We start from the raw sequence: 18,644 nt of genomic DNA, 5'->3' as shown, positions 1-18,644 counted from the left end.
TATCAACATCTTGGCTCAACAACTGCCTTCCAGTTTCCACCCAATCTGCCATAGTGTCAATGTGGCCCCAAAGAGTGAAAGCTAGCAGATACTTTGACTATGGTCTGAAATCACTAGTAAGCTTGATGCTTGTCAACCATATGCATTTCAGGTTGCCATCACTAATTGCAAATGATAGGACCTTCCCAGACATACCGTTTTTGCTGGTTTCTGAAATCTGTGATCATCTGCTGCATTTAAAATAAACACACACACAGTTTGCTAGGAAATAGACATTGACACAAGTGTCAATGGTAATAATTTCTATGAAATGTGATTTTCTGTACGAGCTGTTTATTCCAAATCATTAAACTGCTCATGTTTTTGGTACATTATAAAATATTCTTTCTGAAATAAGATTTTGTGTTGGAAATGTGGATCATATTCTCGATGGCACATCTTATAAACGTCTATTTATCAAACTGTGATATGATCTTTTCAGTAGTTAACTAATTTAGGTAGATTTTTGTTGTATATTTTGGTATTAAGAAACATATTTCTCCATTAGTCACCCATAATTTGGGGAAGATGATCTGACTTAATATATTATTATGATGAATGTGGTTTTTGTTTGTGAAAATGGTCTCTATAAAATGTTTGGTTTTATCTATCAGCCTAACTTAGTGTGTGAGCAAAGAATTATATCTCTTCAAGATCCCTGCTGCAGTTGCATAAGAGGTAGGCTTTGCAAACTTGTCTTAATTCTGTGACCATTTACTTTGGGTGTGGTAGCACTTTACAGTGTTTACATGTTCCCATAGTATAGAGATTAAACAGGTATTTTTAGTATGTGCAAGTGTGAACCCCTTTGTTTAGAGAAGCCAAAATGGAACTGAAGCCATTTTGTCCAGTAAGGTTTGTTAGTAACCTTTCCAAACCTGAGTAAGTTCTGTGCTTCACAGAAAATACATGCTGTAAACCAGAATAGTGGCAATTAGTGATTGTCGCCTTTTTCCCAAAAACACCTTACTTCAGTAGTCAGTTTTCAAAAATATTCAATCAATTGCTTTGAAATGGTGTTCATAATTATTTGTTATAAGTAAACACATTCTTGTATACTGTTGGTTGTATTGAATATTTGGACAGTTTTATGGAAAATTGGTGAAAACAGAAATAAAGGTGAAATAAAGGTGATTCATTAATAGTTTTGCATTTATATAGCAACCTAATATGTCTCAAAGTGCCTTGGAAACTAATTTTAAAACTAAAATGAATAAATAACTTTTTTTTGCTTAGTGCTGAAGGTTATTATTGACATGAGTTCACTCTAAAATGAACTAGTACCAGCTTTAAGGCTAAAATCTGTATTAACCTTTTATGTTCATAGATTAGACTGTTGACCTTCATATTCTTAACTCTAATTGCTATAGCAGCACAGAAACTGTGACTAATAGCTTAAAAGTAAATAGACCACAAATAGAACCAATTGTCTGTAATGGATGGGATTGTTCACTGGTGGAAAATTGACTGACCTATATGTTTGCATCAGTGTTCTTTGTACATAAAATCTGTTATTAGATACAGCAATCACATCTGTAACCTGGGAAATGTTATTCACAATGGTTCACAGCAGATCAATGTCAGCACAAAAGTAGCTTGAAAACTGTAATGAACAAGTAGTAAGCCACATTAATCTTTACTTTTTAATGGTGGATTATGGTGATCTTAACAGATATGTTCTCCGAAACGATTGGAGGGAAAGTACTGATTAATAACATAAATCAAAACCTCGTATATCTCTGCCAGAGGGAGCCCAATTGGTATATACAATCCTTTACTCAAAAAAAGCTGAGCTTTGAAACTCCAAGCCCCCAAACCCATCCTTGTGAATTACTGCCTCATCTCCAACCTTCCTTTCTTCTTGAATGTGATGTTGGCTGTAAAATATCTCCATCTTTCCCTGAACTCCATACTTCAGTCCTCCAATCAGAATCCTACTCCTTTTGTGGAATCAAAATGAATCATTTATGAAAGTCACATTTTATGAGACTGACAAAGCAAACTTCCCTTCTTCATCCTTCTCAACCTGTCTCCAGTCTGTGATCACAACAGCAGTCTTGGAAGATTTTCCACTGTAAACAAGGTAGGTGAATCTGCTCTCCCCTGATCCTATTCTTATCTGTTTAATCGTAGTAAGCAAATAATCATCAAGGACTGTTTCTCAACTCTGCAGAGTTACATCTTAAGTCACCCAAGATAGCTGCCTCCTTCCCATTTATCATCGAGATGTTGCCATTTGTGACATCATCCAAAAAAAAGTTGCTGCTTATGTTCTGAGAACGGCCAAGTTTAGCTCACCAACACCTCACTTGAGTCCTCCACTATTTCGTAATCCTCTGACATCCAGGTGCTGGATAAGCAGAGATTCCCTCTTTAAATATTGAGAATTATTGTCTTCAGTCCTTGTTGCAAACACTGCTTCCTGGCCACTGATTCCATTCCACTCCATTGCAATCACCTGAGGCTGAACTAGACTTTAACCCTTGGTGTCATGTTTGACCCCAAGATGAACTTTCAACTGCATATCTGCACTGTTATTAAGACTATCTATTTTCACCACACTAAAATCATTCACTTGTGTCCCACCTTCAGTGGGTTTCCTGCTGGAATGTTCACCCTGGGTCTTTGTTACCTCAATTCCATTTCATTCCTGGCTAACCTCTCAGATTCTACCTTTAATAATGTGGGGCCGTCTAAAACACTTCTGACTCTGCCCTTGCTCTTACAAAGTCCCATTTGCCTAATACCCTTATGCTATCTAATTTTGTTCAGGCTGATCAAGATATCGGCACTCTTCTCATGTGGCTTCTTGAGCATTCCTGATAAGAATGTCTTTCATTTTGAGGATGTGGGCTTCCCAGGCTGGACTTGCATTTGTTGCCCATCCCTAGTTGCGCATGGTAGCAATGAGCTGCCTTCTTGAACCACTGCTGTCTTTTGCTGTAGGTGCACTCAGTGCTGTTTGTTTGGGGAGGAGAGGGGAGTTCCAGGATTTTGGCCTAGCAGCACTGAAAGAATAGTGATATATTTCCAAGTCAGGTGGTGAGTTACTTGGAAGGGAACTTGCAGGTGGTGGTATTCCAATGTATTTACTGACCTTGACCTTCTGGATGGTAGTGGCCATATGTTTGGAAGGTGATCTGTGAGGAATCTTGGTGAATTTCTGAACTGCATCTTGTAAATGATTCACAATGATGCTACACAAGATGTAGGGCAGGGGAAGTGGGCACTGTGCAGATGGTGGTCCCTCCAGTCCTTCCCCACAATGATCTAGAGAGTCAAGGTACTCTCTTCTATGGGATACATGTCGCTTTTGAGATGATGGGTTCATCTGTAAGACATAAGAGGAAAGAAGCATTGCATCAACTGGTTAGTAATGGTATTCACCTGGTTAATGTGACCTGCAGTGGGACGATGTGCCAGGTACTTGGTTGGTGGAACATAGATGTCTCCACCTCCCTGCAGGAGAGGCCTTCTTCTTCTCCTGCTAGTGCAAGAATCCTTTCCTTGGTAGGGGTGGTGATTGCTCCTTTAATGACATAAGGGAACCCCCTTATGAGCATGATGTAAATGGGGTGGCATGGCTTCTGGGGAAGAATCATAGAATGTTTATGGTACAAATACAAATGTCTGCTCCAGCTGTGAAATCAGTCACCCAGCATAGTCCCAGTTTCCTACATTTGGATGTAGTCTTGCCAGTTAAAACACATGAATTGCATATTCAGACACTTTTCAAATGAGTTGGGAGTTTCTGCCCTGACTATGCTTTTAGATAGAATTCCAGACCCCTATCACACTCTGGAAATAGTCTTCACCATCACTCTTCTAATCCTCCAATCAGTTACTTTAGATCTGCCCCCTAGATACTAACCCCTCTGCTGAGATAATTCAACCTTACTCTATTCATGCTTACTGCAGATGTAGCTAAGTTTTGGCTTAATTAATCAATTATGTAGTTCCAGCATTGCTTTTCTGCTTTTATTTCTTATACCATGGCTAATGGAGGGAAGGATTCCATATGTTGTCTTAACCATGTTATTGCTTCTCCTGCTATTTCCAAGATGTTTCTCTTACTCTGTACCATGTTATATTTTCTCAATAAGTATATATTCCTTTGACTTGTTTGACCTTCCAGTATGCATGATCTCACACAGGCTTGAATGTCATTTGCCACTCTCTGCGTACCCAATCCATCCATTAATATTCTCCTTACTAGCAACTGTGCTGTCAGTTTTTAATATTGTCTTCAAATTTCTTCATCATACTTTTACATCTAGGTCTAAGTCATTAAGATATACCACAACATGAAAGGGAATTGGTACTAAGCCCTACAGAACTCAATTGGAAGCAACCTTTTTATTACATAAAGCCTCATCAGCAATTCTTTCTTTTGTGTAACTGAGCCAACCTCGTATTCAGCTTGTTACATACCCCCGATACCATGGACTTTCACTTTTTAATCAGTTTGCTACATAGGATCTTGCCAAAAGCCTTACTAAAATCCATGTAGACCACATCAATATCTTATCAATTCTCCTTATTACTTTCTCAGAAAATTGAACCAAGTTCATCAGACATGATCTTCCCTAAATAAATTCATGCTAATTATGCTTGATTAATCGGTGTCTTTCCAACGGGCATTTTATCCTGTCTCTTTCCATTGTTTCCAATAATTTCTTCTCATTTGTGCTTAGGCTGATTATATACAACATGCTCACCAACTGCCACTCCCAGGTAACACCCCTTCAATGCTTACCTTCCAAAGACTGAGAGCAATTTGGAAGCAGCAGCAATTAAATTAGGAGGCAAAGGCTGTTAATGAACCCAGAGTCAAGATTAGAGTGGCGCTAGAAAAGCACAGCAGGTCAGGCAGCATCCGAGGAGCAGGAAAGTTGATGTTTCGACCTGCTCCTCGGATGCTGCCTGACCTGCTGTGCTTTTCCAGCACCACTCTAACCTTGACTCTGATGTCCAGCATCTACGGTACTCACTTTCGCCTGGGTTTTGTTTCTGTAACATTTGGGAAATTACTATTTTTCTTCCTGTCTGAATCCGGTCAGATGTAGTAGAGCACTCTCAAGGAAAGCTTATTATGCATGGAATCAAGAGTGAGCTGTAGTTCAACAGATTTTACTATATTTAAGAACAAATAATGTTTCTAAAACACCAGTGCAAACACTACCTTCCAACTGACCCAATACCTACACTAAGTGTCAAATAATTGATGAAATAAAGCAATAATGAGTAACTTGTGTCTTCTATATTAATAGTAAGGAAGAAGATTAATTTAACATTACAAACTAAATGTGATGCTGCTATACAAACTCAATTCCTTCCAGAATGATTGATTCTGCTGGGGCTGTGACTAGCAGTGTATTCACCAACATACTTTTGGCATTTTTGATGTAGCCCACTCATATTTATCTGTTCTTATCAGTAATTCAGAATGTGAAAATTACTATGACTTTCCTCTACATTTGATGATTCAGTTATATATTCAGTAGCCAATGCAGCAAAAGGTGCAGCTTCCCCATGTCAAAGCACAGATGTTTTAATTGAATATTTGTGGCACACTTTCAGTTTGCACAAGTCAACTGTACCCAGAGTTGGAAAAGTACTAAGTGATTTTTTCAGTCCTTCTCGATTTTTCTGTGTGTTGCTCTACTAGGGCAATCTTTTTACGCAGAGGTTGATGCGTGAATGGAATGAGCTGCCAGAGGACTTGGTGTACGTGGGAATAATTACAATATTCTGAAAGGCATCTGAATGGGTCTATGAGTAGAAGGTATTTAGAGGGATATAGGGCAAGAGCTGGCAAATGGGACAAGGTCAGAATGGGATGTCTGGATGGCACAAATGCGTTGGACCAAAGAATCTATTTCCATGCTGTATGACTCACTGACTGTCTGAGGGAAGTGAATGTACAACTGTCGAATTTGGAGATTGTACAAAAATAGGTGAGAAGGCAAGAGGTGAGAATGACACAGGGAGTCGACTGAGCGCAGTAAAAACAAGTTCAGTGAAAATAGCATGGGTTTTGTTTTTGTAACATTTGGGAAATTACTATTTTTCTTCCTGTCTGATTTTAAAAACTGAAAGCCTATGTTTTATTGAGATATGTATATCTTATACTTGTTAAATTTGTTTGTTGATTCATCTGCTTTTGTTTTGGGCCCTATTCCTAGTTTATTGATCAGTTCTGCTCTGCTATATGTTTCACATTAGACACATAAACAGGCAGGGAATAGAGGGATACAGACTGTGTGCCAGCACATGGTCAATGCAACATGGTAGGCTGAAGGACCTTTTCCTCTGCTGTACTGTTCAGCATAATAAATAAATGAATGGATAAAATCTTGGCAGATGACATATAATGTGGGAAAATGTGAAGTTTCATACTTTGGCAGGAAGAATAGAGGAGCTGGATCTTATTTAAATTGAGAAAAACTGCAGAAAGCTGTAGCACAGAGGCATTTGGGGTCCTCGTGCATAAATCACACAAATTTAGCATATATGTTCAGGTAATAGAAAAGGCGAAGAGAATGTTGGCCTTCAAATGAGAATAAGTATAAAAATAGGGAAGATTTACTAAAATTATACAAGGCATTAGTTACACCCACCAAGCACACTGAAAAGCATTTGTCCCTTTTAACTAAGGAAACGTGTTGGAGGCAGTCCAGAGAAGGTTCACAGGGTTGATCCTGATTACGCAGGGATTTTCATATTAGGAGAGGCTGAGTAAACTGGACCTATGTTCATTTGAGTTTAAAAGGATGAAAGACAACCTTATTGAAACAGATGAGATTTTTAGTGGGCTTTACAGGCTAGATGTTTCTCCTTGTGGGAGAGTCTCGTGCCAGGGGACATAATCTGAGATTGAAGGGTTTCCCAGTTAAGAAGAGATGAAAAGGAATGTCTTCCCTCAGAGAATAATGAATCTGTGGAATTCTTTACCACAGGATTGTAGGAGCTGGGTTGTTAAGTACATTCTATTTATAATCTGTAAAGGGGATCAAGGATTAAGGTGAAAAGGCAAGAAAGTGGAATTGATTATAAATTAGCCACGACCTCATTGAATGATGGAGAAGACTCCAAGAGTGAAGTGGCTTGTCCCTACTCCTATGTCTTCTGGTCCATCCATAAGTTTTCACAGGTTTAAACTAAAATAAACTTTGCTATACATTGTTGGAAAAGTAGGGTTTTGAAGGTGTTGTCTGAGGATCTCAGGTGAATTTCTGAAGTGTATCTTGTAGATAGTACACACTGCACTTATTGATCATCAGTGGTGGAGGGAGTGAATGTAATGCCAATCAAGTGGACTGCTTTGTCTTGGATGGTGTCAAGTTTCTTGATTTTTGTTGAAGCAGTACCTATCCAGGCAGGTGGGGAGTATTCCATCACACTCTTGACATGTGCCTTGAGATGATAGATAGGCAGTGGGGAGTCAGGAGGACACTATGACCTGCTCTCATAGCCACTGTGTTTATGTGGTGAGTCCAGTTGAGTTTCCGATCAATGGTAGCTCCCAGGATGTTGACAGTGGGAATTCAGTAATAGTAACTCCATTGAATGTCAAGGAATGGTGTTTAGATTGTCTCTTATAGCTTGGCATTTGTGTCGTGCGAATGTGACTTGTCACTTGTCAGCCCAAGCCTCGATATTGTCCAGATCTTGTTACATTCGAACATGGACTGCCTCCAGATTTGAGGAGTCATGAATGGTGCTGAGCATTAAGCAATCATCGGCAAACACCCCCAATTCTGACCCAATCATGGAGGGAAAGTCATGGATAAAGCAGTTAATGATAGTTGGGCCTAGCACACTACCCTGAGAAGATGTCCTGGAGTTGAGAAGACTGACCTCCAACAACCATCTACAGATGTGTGAGGCGTTATTTCAATCAATGCAGAGTTTTTCTCTGATATCTATTGATTCCAATTTTGCTCGGACTCCTTGATGCCACATTCAATGTGGCTTTGATGTTAAGAGCTGTCACTCTCACCTCTGGAATTTGCTCTTTTGTCCATGTTTGAACCCAAGGCTGTAATAAGGTCAGGAACTAAGTGGCTCTGGCAGAAACCAAACTGGAAGTCACTGAGCAGGTTATTGTTGAGCAAATGCTTCTTGATAGCACTGTTGACGACATTATCATTTTACTGATAATCAAATAATTGACCAGGTTGGATACTTTCTACTTTTTGTGTACAGGACTTACCTGGGCAATTTTCCACATTGTCGGATAGATGCTAGTGTTTTTACTGTACTAGAAGAGCTTGGCTTAAGGAGCGGCAGGTTCTGCAGCACTTCAGTCCTTTTGCTTGAATGTTGTAAGGGCCTGTAGCCTTTGTACTGCCTTCAACCATTTCTTTGTATCATGTGGAGTGAATCAAATTGACTGAAGACTGGCATCGTTAATGATGGGGACCACTGGAAGAGGCCGAGATGGATCATCCACGCAGCACTTCTGGCTGAAGATTGTTGCAAACACTTCAGCCTTTTTGCACTGATGTGCTTGCTGTTCCGTCATTAAGGATGGGGATATTTGAGGAGCCTCCTCCTCCTCCAGTGAGTTGTTTAATTGTCCACTACCATTCATGACCAGAAATGGCAGGACTGCAGAGCTTAGATCTGATCTATTGATTGTGGGATCAAATTGAAAATGTAGTAGTCAAGATCAATCCTATAGATTTCTCAGCATCACACCTAGATTCTTTTGACCCTGCAAATCTCATTAAAACATTGCCTCCTTCATAAGGGATTGAAATTCTTCACTTATGAAGATTTAACCTCAGCTTCCTCAATCACCACTCCAATACATACTGCCTCAATGATTGCTATGTCCCAATTGTTCAATCTCTTCTCCTCACACTGCATTCTCCAATTCCGGAGACTACTCCCAATTTTAGCTTTTCACTAAACAACTAACTTCACTGAACTGGTGTTACCCTTGAATTACCCTGAGCTGTCAGACCCTGCCTTCTCAGACATTTCCAGCTGAGCTGACAACTTCTGAGACTGAAACCCATTGTTCTGGCCATGCTGTGGTGCAGCATCTAAACACAGGCATAGTCAATACAGCAGCTCAGCTACATTGGGACAATTCCAGTTCTGTAACTGCTCTTAGCATAATCATGTTGCCTATGAGCCTTTCTTTGTCCCGAGTGAACTGCAACAGCACTACAGAGTTACTTTTCCTGACCCACTATCTCTGGCTAAAACTCATTAACCCTTGAAGTGACTTGGGTGACAACAAGCTGGCAACAAGCCCGGCCTCTATTAGCAGGCAGAATCAAACATAACCAGCAGTGGAACATGCTGTACTTAAATAGTTTAATCTGCAAGCTTACACAGCACAAATGGATATATTAAAAAAATGACTAAGTACATAATCATTTACAAGGCACCCTTCACAACCAATAATATATTATCTTCTGACCCTTGAATGCATGCTGCTGTCTTGTTAATAGGTGTATTAATGGTGAGATCAAAATGGTGACCTTCAACTAGTATTTTTAATGTGTAAAGAATTTCCTGTTTCTTTATGAATCCCTATACATTCTTTTACAAATTATACATTCATTAGATGCAGATCTGTACTGTATTAGCCATTGTCCATGACTGACTATAAGTATTCTCCAATGTTTAGAAAAAAAGAGACACAAGTCGTTACGATATAGATTGGGGCCCATCAACTTAAAGGTGGTGATTAGCCATTATCAGAAGTTAAAGTTTTGATAGCCTCAACTCTGATGGTGAAAATGTGAATGAAGATTTGTTGTGACTGTATTAGGCAAATTCTATTATTTTTTGAGATTTTGACTAATATTTTGGGGATTCTAATCTGAAGTTTTATTCTTAAATGTTGTATTTGCTTAGTTCAATCATTCCTTTCTCTTTCACCATCCCTGAGCAAATAGTAGATCTGAGTGCAATCTGCTTAAGGAATTGGGTAAGACTGTAAGTGTGGCCATGTATAACTGAGTCAACTAATCACACTTATAGCATCAATGCACCAGTAATCCTGTACTGCATCTTTCTTTTCTCAGGTAGCTGGTCTGGGTCCAAATTGGGAACAAAAGTAGATTAAGTTTGAGTCTTTTTGCTTTCCTCTAGTTTCTGCTCAATTATATTTTCCTTTTAGTCAATGTATAATCTAACCTGGAATAATGCAATTGGGCAAAGTCCTTAGAACATAACAATTTGGAAAAAAATGCTTGAAAAACATTTCTTGTTATATACTGGTCGCTTGCTTCACCTTGATGAAGAGTTGAAAATGGTTTTACCACAAAATGTAAGTTTTAATGAATATTTAGTTTATCATCTGTGAGTAACCTGATTGTAAATATTTGAAAATGTCTAGAAAACCATGTAAAACTAATTGTATTGGGGTGGCACAGTAGCTGGGGTGGCATGGTGGCTCAGTGGTTAGCAGTGTTGCCTTACAGCACCAGGGTCTGGGGTTCAATTCCAACCTTGGGTAACTGCGTGGAGTTTGCACATTCTTCCCGTGTCTGTGTGGGTTTCCTTCGGGTGCTCTGGTTTCCTCCCATAGTCCAAAGATGTGGCCATGCTTAAGTTGTCAATTAGGTGCATTAGTCAGAGGGAAAAGGGGTTTGGGTGGGTTACTCTTCAGAGGGTCGGTGTAGACCTGTTGGGCCAAAGGGCCTGTTTCCACACTGTAGAGAATCTAATCTAATTGTATTGATGCATGGTAGTCAGTTTCTTAAATTAAAACAGACAAATTACTGTAACCAAAAGAGCCAGTTTTACTTTACGACTCTCCTCAAAGCTGCTAGAAGAGTCCTCAAACTAACAGAAATGCTCTGTGATTAATCTAATTTGGAATGTGGTTGAGACCAGAAACAATCAGTTAGGTTTTAACAGCATTTCATAGAATTCCGCCAGTGTGAAAGCAGGCCATTTGGCCCATTGAGTCCACACCGACCCTCCAAAGAGCATCCCACCTGCACCATATCCCAGTCATCCTGCATTTCCCATGGCTAATCCACCTAGCGTGTAATCCCGAGTCAGTATAGGCAATTTAGCATGGCCAATCCACCTAGCCTGCACATCTCTGGACTGTGGGAGGAAAACAAAGTGCTTGGAGGAAACCCACACAGACACAGGGAGAATATGCAAACTCCACTGAGGCACTTGTCTGAGGATAGAATCAAACCCAGGTCCTTGGTGCTATGAGGCAGCAGTGCTAACCACTGAGCCACCATGTCAGGTTGAAGGCAATTTCTGTTCATCCAATATTGGATTTGATGACAAAATACATAATTTAGAAAACACCCTTCACAACCATTAATATATTATTTTCTGATCCTGAAATACTGACTGCCATATGTAGGTGTCTCATTGTAATTCTAGAAAGTACATTATGCATGGGTATATTAATGACAACAGAAAGTTATTATATGGAAGTTAAATAAACATCAGATCATACACACATGCCAACAATACCTGGCTCTATCTCATCACTATGTCCTTGAACTCAGCAATTGTCTCTGATTTCTCCCCCTGTTTATCTGACATCTGATTATTGGATGAAAAGAAATTTCCTTCAACTAAGGATTGGAAGATTGAAGTGATTGTCTCTGGTCCCTGCCACAAAATTTGTTCATGGTTTCTATTCATACTTAACCTGAGTACAGCTGTTTATAACGTTAGTGAGTTTGAATTGGAATAGAGTTTCTACGAGAAACTACTATCAAAACTATCTCCCTCCACCTTTTGCAATATTACAACTCCAATTTTCCATTAGCTCATCTGCTGCTGAAATCCTCATCTATGCCCTTGTTACCTCACTTTATTTGGCTACTTCATTACTCTGCTTGCCAGCCTCTCTTCTTCCAGCCGACAGAAAGGGTGCCTATCTAACAATCCATTAACTGTTTTAAGTCACTCCAAGTTCCATTCATGATCACACCTGCGCTTGTTGATCTCCAATGGTTCTTTGACAGTGCCTCAATTTTAAAATTTTCAACTTGGTTTTCAAATCCTTCTCCAGTTTTACAAGCCCTTGATATTTCTTCACTCCTTCAAGTCTGACTTTTAGTTCATCCCTGATTTCAAACATTCTATCACTTGTGATCAAACCTTGGCTCCAGATTTAGGAATTGTTCTCTAAACTTTGCTATCTCCCCCTACATTATGTTGTTGCTTAAGATAGAGTCACAGAGTTAAAAGGTTATACAGAACAAATACGAACCCTTCAGTCCAACTCATCCACACTGACCAGCTATCCTAAACTGGTCTAGTCAAATCTGTTTGCGTTTGCACCATATCCCTCTGAAGCCTTCGTATTCATGTATCCACCCAGATGCCTTTTAATGTTGTAATTGAACCCACGACCAACACTTCTTCTGGCAGCTTGTTCCATAAATGTAACACCCTCTGCATGAAATAATTGCCTCTCTGGTCCCTTTTAAATCTTTCCTCTCTCACCTTAAACTTATGCCCTCTAGGTTTGGGCTCCCCTACCATGGGAAAACTACCTTGGCTATTCACCCTATCCATGCCTCTCATGATTTTTTAAACCTCTATAAGATCACCTCCCAAAATCCAGGGAAAATAGCTCCAGCCTATTCAGCCTGTCCCTACAGCTCAAACCTTTCAACACTGGCAAAAATCTTGTAAATCTTTTCTGAAACCTTTCAAGTTTAACAACATCTTTGCTATAGCAGGGAGACCAGAAATGAATGCCGTATTCTACTAGTGGCCTCACCCAGGTCTTGTACAGCCGCAACATGACATCCCAATTCCTGAAGAAGGGCTCATGCCTGAAACATCGATTCTCCTGCTCCTTGGATGCTGCCTGGCCTGCTGTGCTTTTTCAGCAACACATTTTCAGCTCTGATCTCTAGCATCTGCAGTCCTCACTTTCCCATCCCAATTTCTATACCCAGTGCACAGACTAATGAAGTCAAGTGTACCAAACGCCTTCTTCACCACCCTGTCTACCTGTGACTCCACTTTCAAGGAACTGTCCATCTGTCACTCTTCAGCCCATTGGCCAATCAGATCAAGGTCCCATTGTACTCTAGGATAATCTTCTTCACTGTCCACTACACTACCAATTTTGGTGTCATCTGCAAACTTAATAACCATACCTCCCATGTCCACATCCAAATCATTTATATAAATGGCAAAAAACAGTGGACTGAGCACTGAACCTTGTGGCACACTGCTGGTCACATGCCTCCAGTCTGAAAAAAAACGTCCACCAGCACCCTCTGTCTCCTATCTTCAAGCCAATTTTGTATCCAATTAGTTAGCTCCCCCTGGATTCCGTGTGATCTAACCTTGCTAACCAGTCTGCCATGCAGAACCTTGTCGAATGCCTTGCTGAGGTCCATATAGACAATGCTTATTGCTCTGTGTTCATCAATCTTCTTTGCCACTTCTTCAAAAAACTCAATCAAGTCAGTGAGAGATGATTTCCCAATTATAAAACCATGTTGACTCTCCCTAATCAGTTCTTGTCTTTCGAAATGCATGTCAATTCTGTCTTTCAGAATCCAATCCTACAGCTTCCCCATCACTGATGTCAGGCTCATCATTCTATTGTTTCCTGGCTTTTTCTTACCACCTTTCTTAAATAGTGACACCACATTAGCCACCCTTCAGTCTTCCGGCATCTCACCTGGCTGTTGATGATCCAAATATTTCATCCAAGGGACCAGCAATCTCTTCCCTGGCTTTCCTCTAAGTTATGGGATACACCTGATCAGGTCCTAGTGATTTATCCACATTTATGCATTTTAAGACCTCCAGCACCTCCTCTTCTGTAATATGGACACTTATAGAGTCATGGAGTCATAGAGATGTACAGCATGGAAACAGACCCTTTGGTCCAACCTGTCCACGCCGACCAGATATCCCAACCCAATCTAGTCCCACCTGCCAGCACCTGGCCCATATCTCTCCAAACCTTTCCTATTCATATACCCATTCAAATGCCCCTCAAATGTTGCAATTACTGTTTATCTCCCCAGGTTCTCTAGCCTCCATGCCCTCCTCCGCAGTAAATACTGATGCGAAATACTTGTTTAGTATCTCACCCTTCTTCTGTGGTTCCACACAAAGATGGCCTTGTTAATCTTTACAGGCTCTTATTCTCTCCCGAATTACTCTTTTACCCTTAATGTATTTGTGCAATTTCTTTGGATTCTCTTTAACCCTATTTACCAAAGCTATCTTCTCTCACCTTTTTTTCCCGTCTGATTTTCCTCCTGAGTATCCTCCAACTGTCCTTATCCTGATCAAAAGTTTTGTCATCGTTCTTGGTGTGACTTTCTATAGCTTGTTATCTGTAATTTTGCTAAGCACCCTGTGACATTTTATGATGTTAACAGCTCTATAAATGATAATCAGGTGATTACGAACCTTACAATACCAATTATGTCTGCAATTGTGACTTTAAGACTCCTGTGCTTTACCATTTTAATTTACTATAATCACCACAGAACTTAAATGGAACTTCTATGTGTTTGTTTTGAGAAATAAAATGGGAGAGGGCAAAGAATTGGTGATTGCTGTGAAAATTTTCAGTTGTGTTTTGCCAGTGGAAGACGTTTATGATGCTTTTCTCGGACTAGTTTTGTTTCCTTATTCAGATGTCTGGGTTCTACTAGTTTCTCCTGTTTTCATTTCAGACATAATTTATCCCTGCTAGCTTAGCTTTACACATGCCCTTCATCATGTTTTTAGTTAGTATGTCATTATTATTGTTATTATTTGTCATTTGATAGAAATATCATCACAAAAATCTTATCATTTGTCCTTTAAACCATTTTAAGATAAATGTAACTTTATCTCTCTTTTTTTAATATCCTCCCTCACCCCCCTTCACTTTGCACTGATCTGCTTAAATGTTGCTCAATTTTTTTTCTGGTCTCATTAAATCAACAATCCTCTGGACATATGCCTGCTCAGTGCTTAAGATATCCAACACTGAGGTTTGTTTTTACATTTTCCTTCCTGAATTTAGGTTGTTGAGTCACACATTAAGATAAACTAAGGAAAGGTATGACATAGACATCCAAATTTCAGTACAATTTCTACAGAATGCTAATAATACTATATGCGAAGCAGAGTTGCATACATGTTGTACTGAATTAAGTTGTGAAAGTCAGCAGGAGACAGTAACAATGAAACTCAGAAAGGAAGAAGGAAATACAATTTTGTATTCTGTTTCCTAAAATTTTTTGAAGTTGGAATTGCAATTCCACAACGAGGACACTCAAAATTATGGATAAGGGGGGACAATAATACATTAAGATATTTGAGTGATCTTCCTTGTAATGGTGTGGAAATAATTAGACAGCTTAGAGTAATTGAATGATGCTGTAGGTAACATACTGTACAGGCACTTTACCTCTGGGATTTGAGTTCAAATGCAACATAGCCTGGTGAAATGAACCAGAAGTGGAATGAGTCAGAATGGCCTCAGTCCAGTTTCTCATGGCATGAGTCCTGAAACTTCATGTAACTTGTCAAAGTATCTCAGAGACAACTGGGAATGAGTGTTGTTGGAAGGAAGTGCCAAAGTGTGGCATTGCCTAAATGCATTGAGCGCAGAAACAAATTAACTCACCATGGGGTCTACTCAAGGATATTTGGGATTTATTTATTTTTCACTGCATGGTTGTCAAGCAGAGTAACGTCACTTTCCAGTCATATATTGATGTTATATCAACTCTTGACTATTCTGCCACCACCAATATAACCACCTGAGATTAGGGTGAGGACATGCTGGTGCAGAGTAGATGGAGCTTTTCTGCAGCATCTGGTTGTCCTATTTCTAAACGGAATGTGGTTAATGTTACTGGATTCTTGAAATGGAACATTTTCCAGCTCGTGGCATTATGAACATTCCTTACCACGAGAAAAAGCCATCTGTCAGTGAGATGGAAGGAGATAGATAGACTTTTGTCAGGTGTATGGAATGTTCTGCCTTGTAGTTTATAGGGAAACACATTGAAGAATATGTGAAACATGCCAAAGTGTAGATTGCCATAAATGTTTGGGTTTTTTTGTGGAATGTCTGCCTGAACGCTCTAGCGCTTGACCATCCTCCCAAGCGTAAACTGGTCTCGAGAATCACACTTGAGGGGACCCTGCCTGTCAAAATGGATCCATCTGGTTGTGCCTGGCGCAGTTGTCGATATAGAAAGTCTGTCTTTACATAATTCTGTAAGCTGGTATGATTTGTAGGCAAAATTGGACCGAATGGTGTTGCCTGTTTTATAACACACGCTCCTGTTTGCTGCTAATCTCGGTTCTTTGCTGATAACAGATCAGATTACAGTATGTTTTCAATTAGCGACAATCTGTTCAACTCCCAGATACAAAACAGACCGAGAGAGGGCAGAATCCGGGAAAGGTGAAGTTGAATGTTGGGGACTCTGCTTGGAAGTGTCATGATTGAGCAACCGGTTCAGCAGTCTGTGAGATTGACCGCAGGAGGCTAGGATCCCAGGGCTCCTGGGTCTGGCCAGGGCCAGCAGGTGCAGACAGCACGGAGTTTAGGCAGGCGGCCAACTTGAAAGGAGATTTCTTTCAAATATGGAAAGTCTTCAGAACAGCGTGAAAAAGAAAGCGACTGAAAGGCATTACAAGGCTGAAGTACTAATTACAGGCGAGCAATTAAGGTAAAGAGATAGCGTGTTATCCGGAGCGTTGTATTACTAAGCTGTTATTATCTGTGGATAACCCCAATGCATTTTTTTATAAGCGTGGAAAACGTGCAAACATCAAGTTAAATTTGCAACGATTTACGAATCTGATAGTGGTTGGCTTTCTGATGCATGTTATCCCTCCCTTTGAGACCCGATTAAAAAAAAACTGTTTCCCATAAAAACAATGACCCATAGGTCGATTTCCCGTTGTTTGAAAACGTCTTTTAAGTTTATGATAAAACAAACAGCGTGCTGTTTATTTATTTCTGTAACTGGATGCACTGAAATGCAGCAGGAAAAGTAGCACGCTTTGCTTAGAGATACGACTTCCATTATACACTTGCTTCGAATCACAGCACTCCCAATTTCCTCCCACTAAAATGATTACCATGTACCTATCATTGGCTGAGCGAAGAGGCGAGTCAATTTTTGCATCCTAAAAATATGGTCGTAGGCATTTAGAACGGTATTGTAGATTGGATTCATGGTGTCTTGGAAAAATACGAGAATGTGTCTAAGTACAGTATTATTAGTTATGAATCTTGTGTCAGGGGCTTCATAATAATTACAGTGAACTAGATGTCTCTTATACAGAATGGCACTTACACTAACCCTATGAGTTTTTATAATACTATTTTGACGGGAGAAAGTGCAGCCCTTGTCATCATGCTATAATTTCCCACCAGCTAGATTGGTCAACAAAGGCTTTGCTCATGGGAAGTCTGAAGGCTCCCAAATACTGTTCTTGGTTCCTTCCTATTCCTCTTTTACATTTTGTTTCTGTCCAGCTATACCACTACACACAATCTTGACATAGTTTCTAATTTGTCACACACACTACTTATCCAACATCTAGTGTTGGATGAACAGAAATTTTACTCCAGCTAAATATTGAGAAGATCTCTGCCCTCCGCAAACTCTGTTGCCCAATTGCTCATGCCATCCCTCTGTATCAACATTTTGAAACTGAACCAGATCATTTTCAATTTCTGAGGACAATTTTAATCGAAGAGGAATTTATCATCACATATATACTTGATTGCCTATGTCTAACCTGTGACGTTTTCCAACCTTGCCTTTGCTCTAACCAGGAAGCACATTCCCATTCCATTGTGTTTTTGTGTGTGACTATAGAACATAGAACATTACAGTGCACTACAGGCGGGTCTTGATGTTGCGCCGCCCTGTGGTTCAGAACTCACCTGGCTGACCTCCCATTACCTATATTCCACAGACCTGAGCTTGACAAAAACTCTGCTTGTATCCAGGACCTGTTCACAAATTGCCCATGTGCTTGCAGACCTACATTTTAAAAGTCTCAATTTTGTTTTCAAATCCATCGATAGAAGCGTCCTTCTCTATTTCCATAACCTCCTCCAGCTCTCTAGCCTCCTGAGATTTCTATCCTTGTCCATCTCAGGCTTCTTGCCTATCTCTGTTGCAATCATTCTACCATTTGAACTGGCTTCAGTTACCACACCTATGAGTTCTGGAATCTTCTTCTTATACTTCATAGCTTCTCCTTCTTGACCACAGCTCTGAAATCTACCTGTTTGATCAAGCTTTCAATCATCTTTCTTAATATCTCCAATTCAATTCAAGGGTGGTTTGGTGGCTCAGTGGTTAGCATTACTGCCTCACAGCACCAGGGACTTGGGTTTGATTCCTTCCTCGGGCCACTGCCTGTGTGGAGTTTGCATGCTCTCCCTGTGTCTGCATGGGTTTCCTCTGGGTGCTCCAATTTCCTCCCACAGTCCAAAGGTGTGCAGATCAGGTGAATTGGCCATGCTAAAGTGCCCATGTATTCAGGGATGTGTAGATTAGGTGTATTAATCAGGGATAAGTGTAGGGGAATGGGTCTGGGTGGGTTACTCTGCGGGGGGGGTTGGTGTGAACTTGTTGGGCTAAACGACCTGTTTT

General features: G+C 40.1%; 1 protein-coding gene across 3 annotated transcripts in view; it reads left to right on the top strand.

Annotated features, from left to right (window-relative positions):
- Window positions 1-16,379: 16,379 nt before the first annotated feature.
- Window positions 16,380-18,644, top strand: part of LOC140463035 (DEP domain-containing mTOR-interacting protein-like) — an 84,591-nt gene continuing 82,326 nt past the window's right edge. For all 3 annotated transcript variants that reach the window (XR_011954582.1, XM_072556645.1, XM_072556646.1), the window contains exon 1: window positions 16,380-16,697. Coding sequence is in view for 2 of the 3 variants with exons in the window: in XM_072556645.1 (XP_072412746.1) it covers window positions 16,612-16,697 (86 nt within the window). In the remaining variant the exon portion in view is untranslated. The remainder of the gene's footprint in view (window positions 16,698-18,644) is intronic.

The sequence above is a fragment of the Chiloscyllium punctatum genome, chromosome 37, assembly GCF_047496795.1.
Source record: "Chiloscyllium punctatum isolate Juve2018m chromosome 37, sChiPun1.3, whole genome shotgun sequence".
Classification (NCBI taxonomy): domain Eukaryota; kingdom Metazoa; phylum Chordata; class Chondrichthyes; order Orectolobiformes; family Hemiscylliidae; genus Chiloscyllium; species Chiloscyllium punctatum.
Note: the sequence above shows the minus strand (reverse complement) of the source record. Positions and strands in the feature narration are given on the sequence as shown.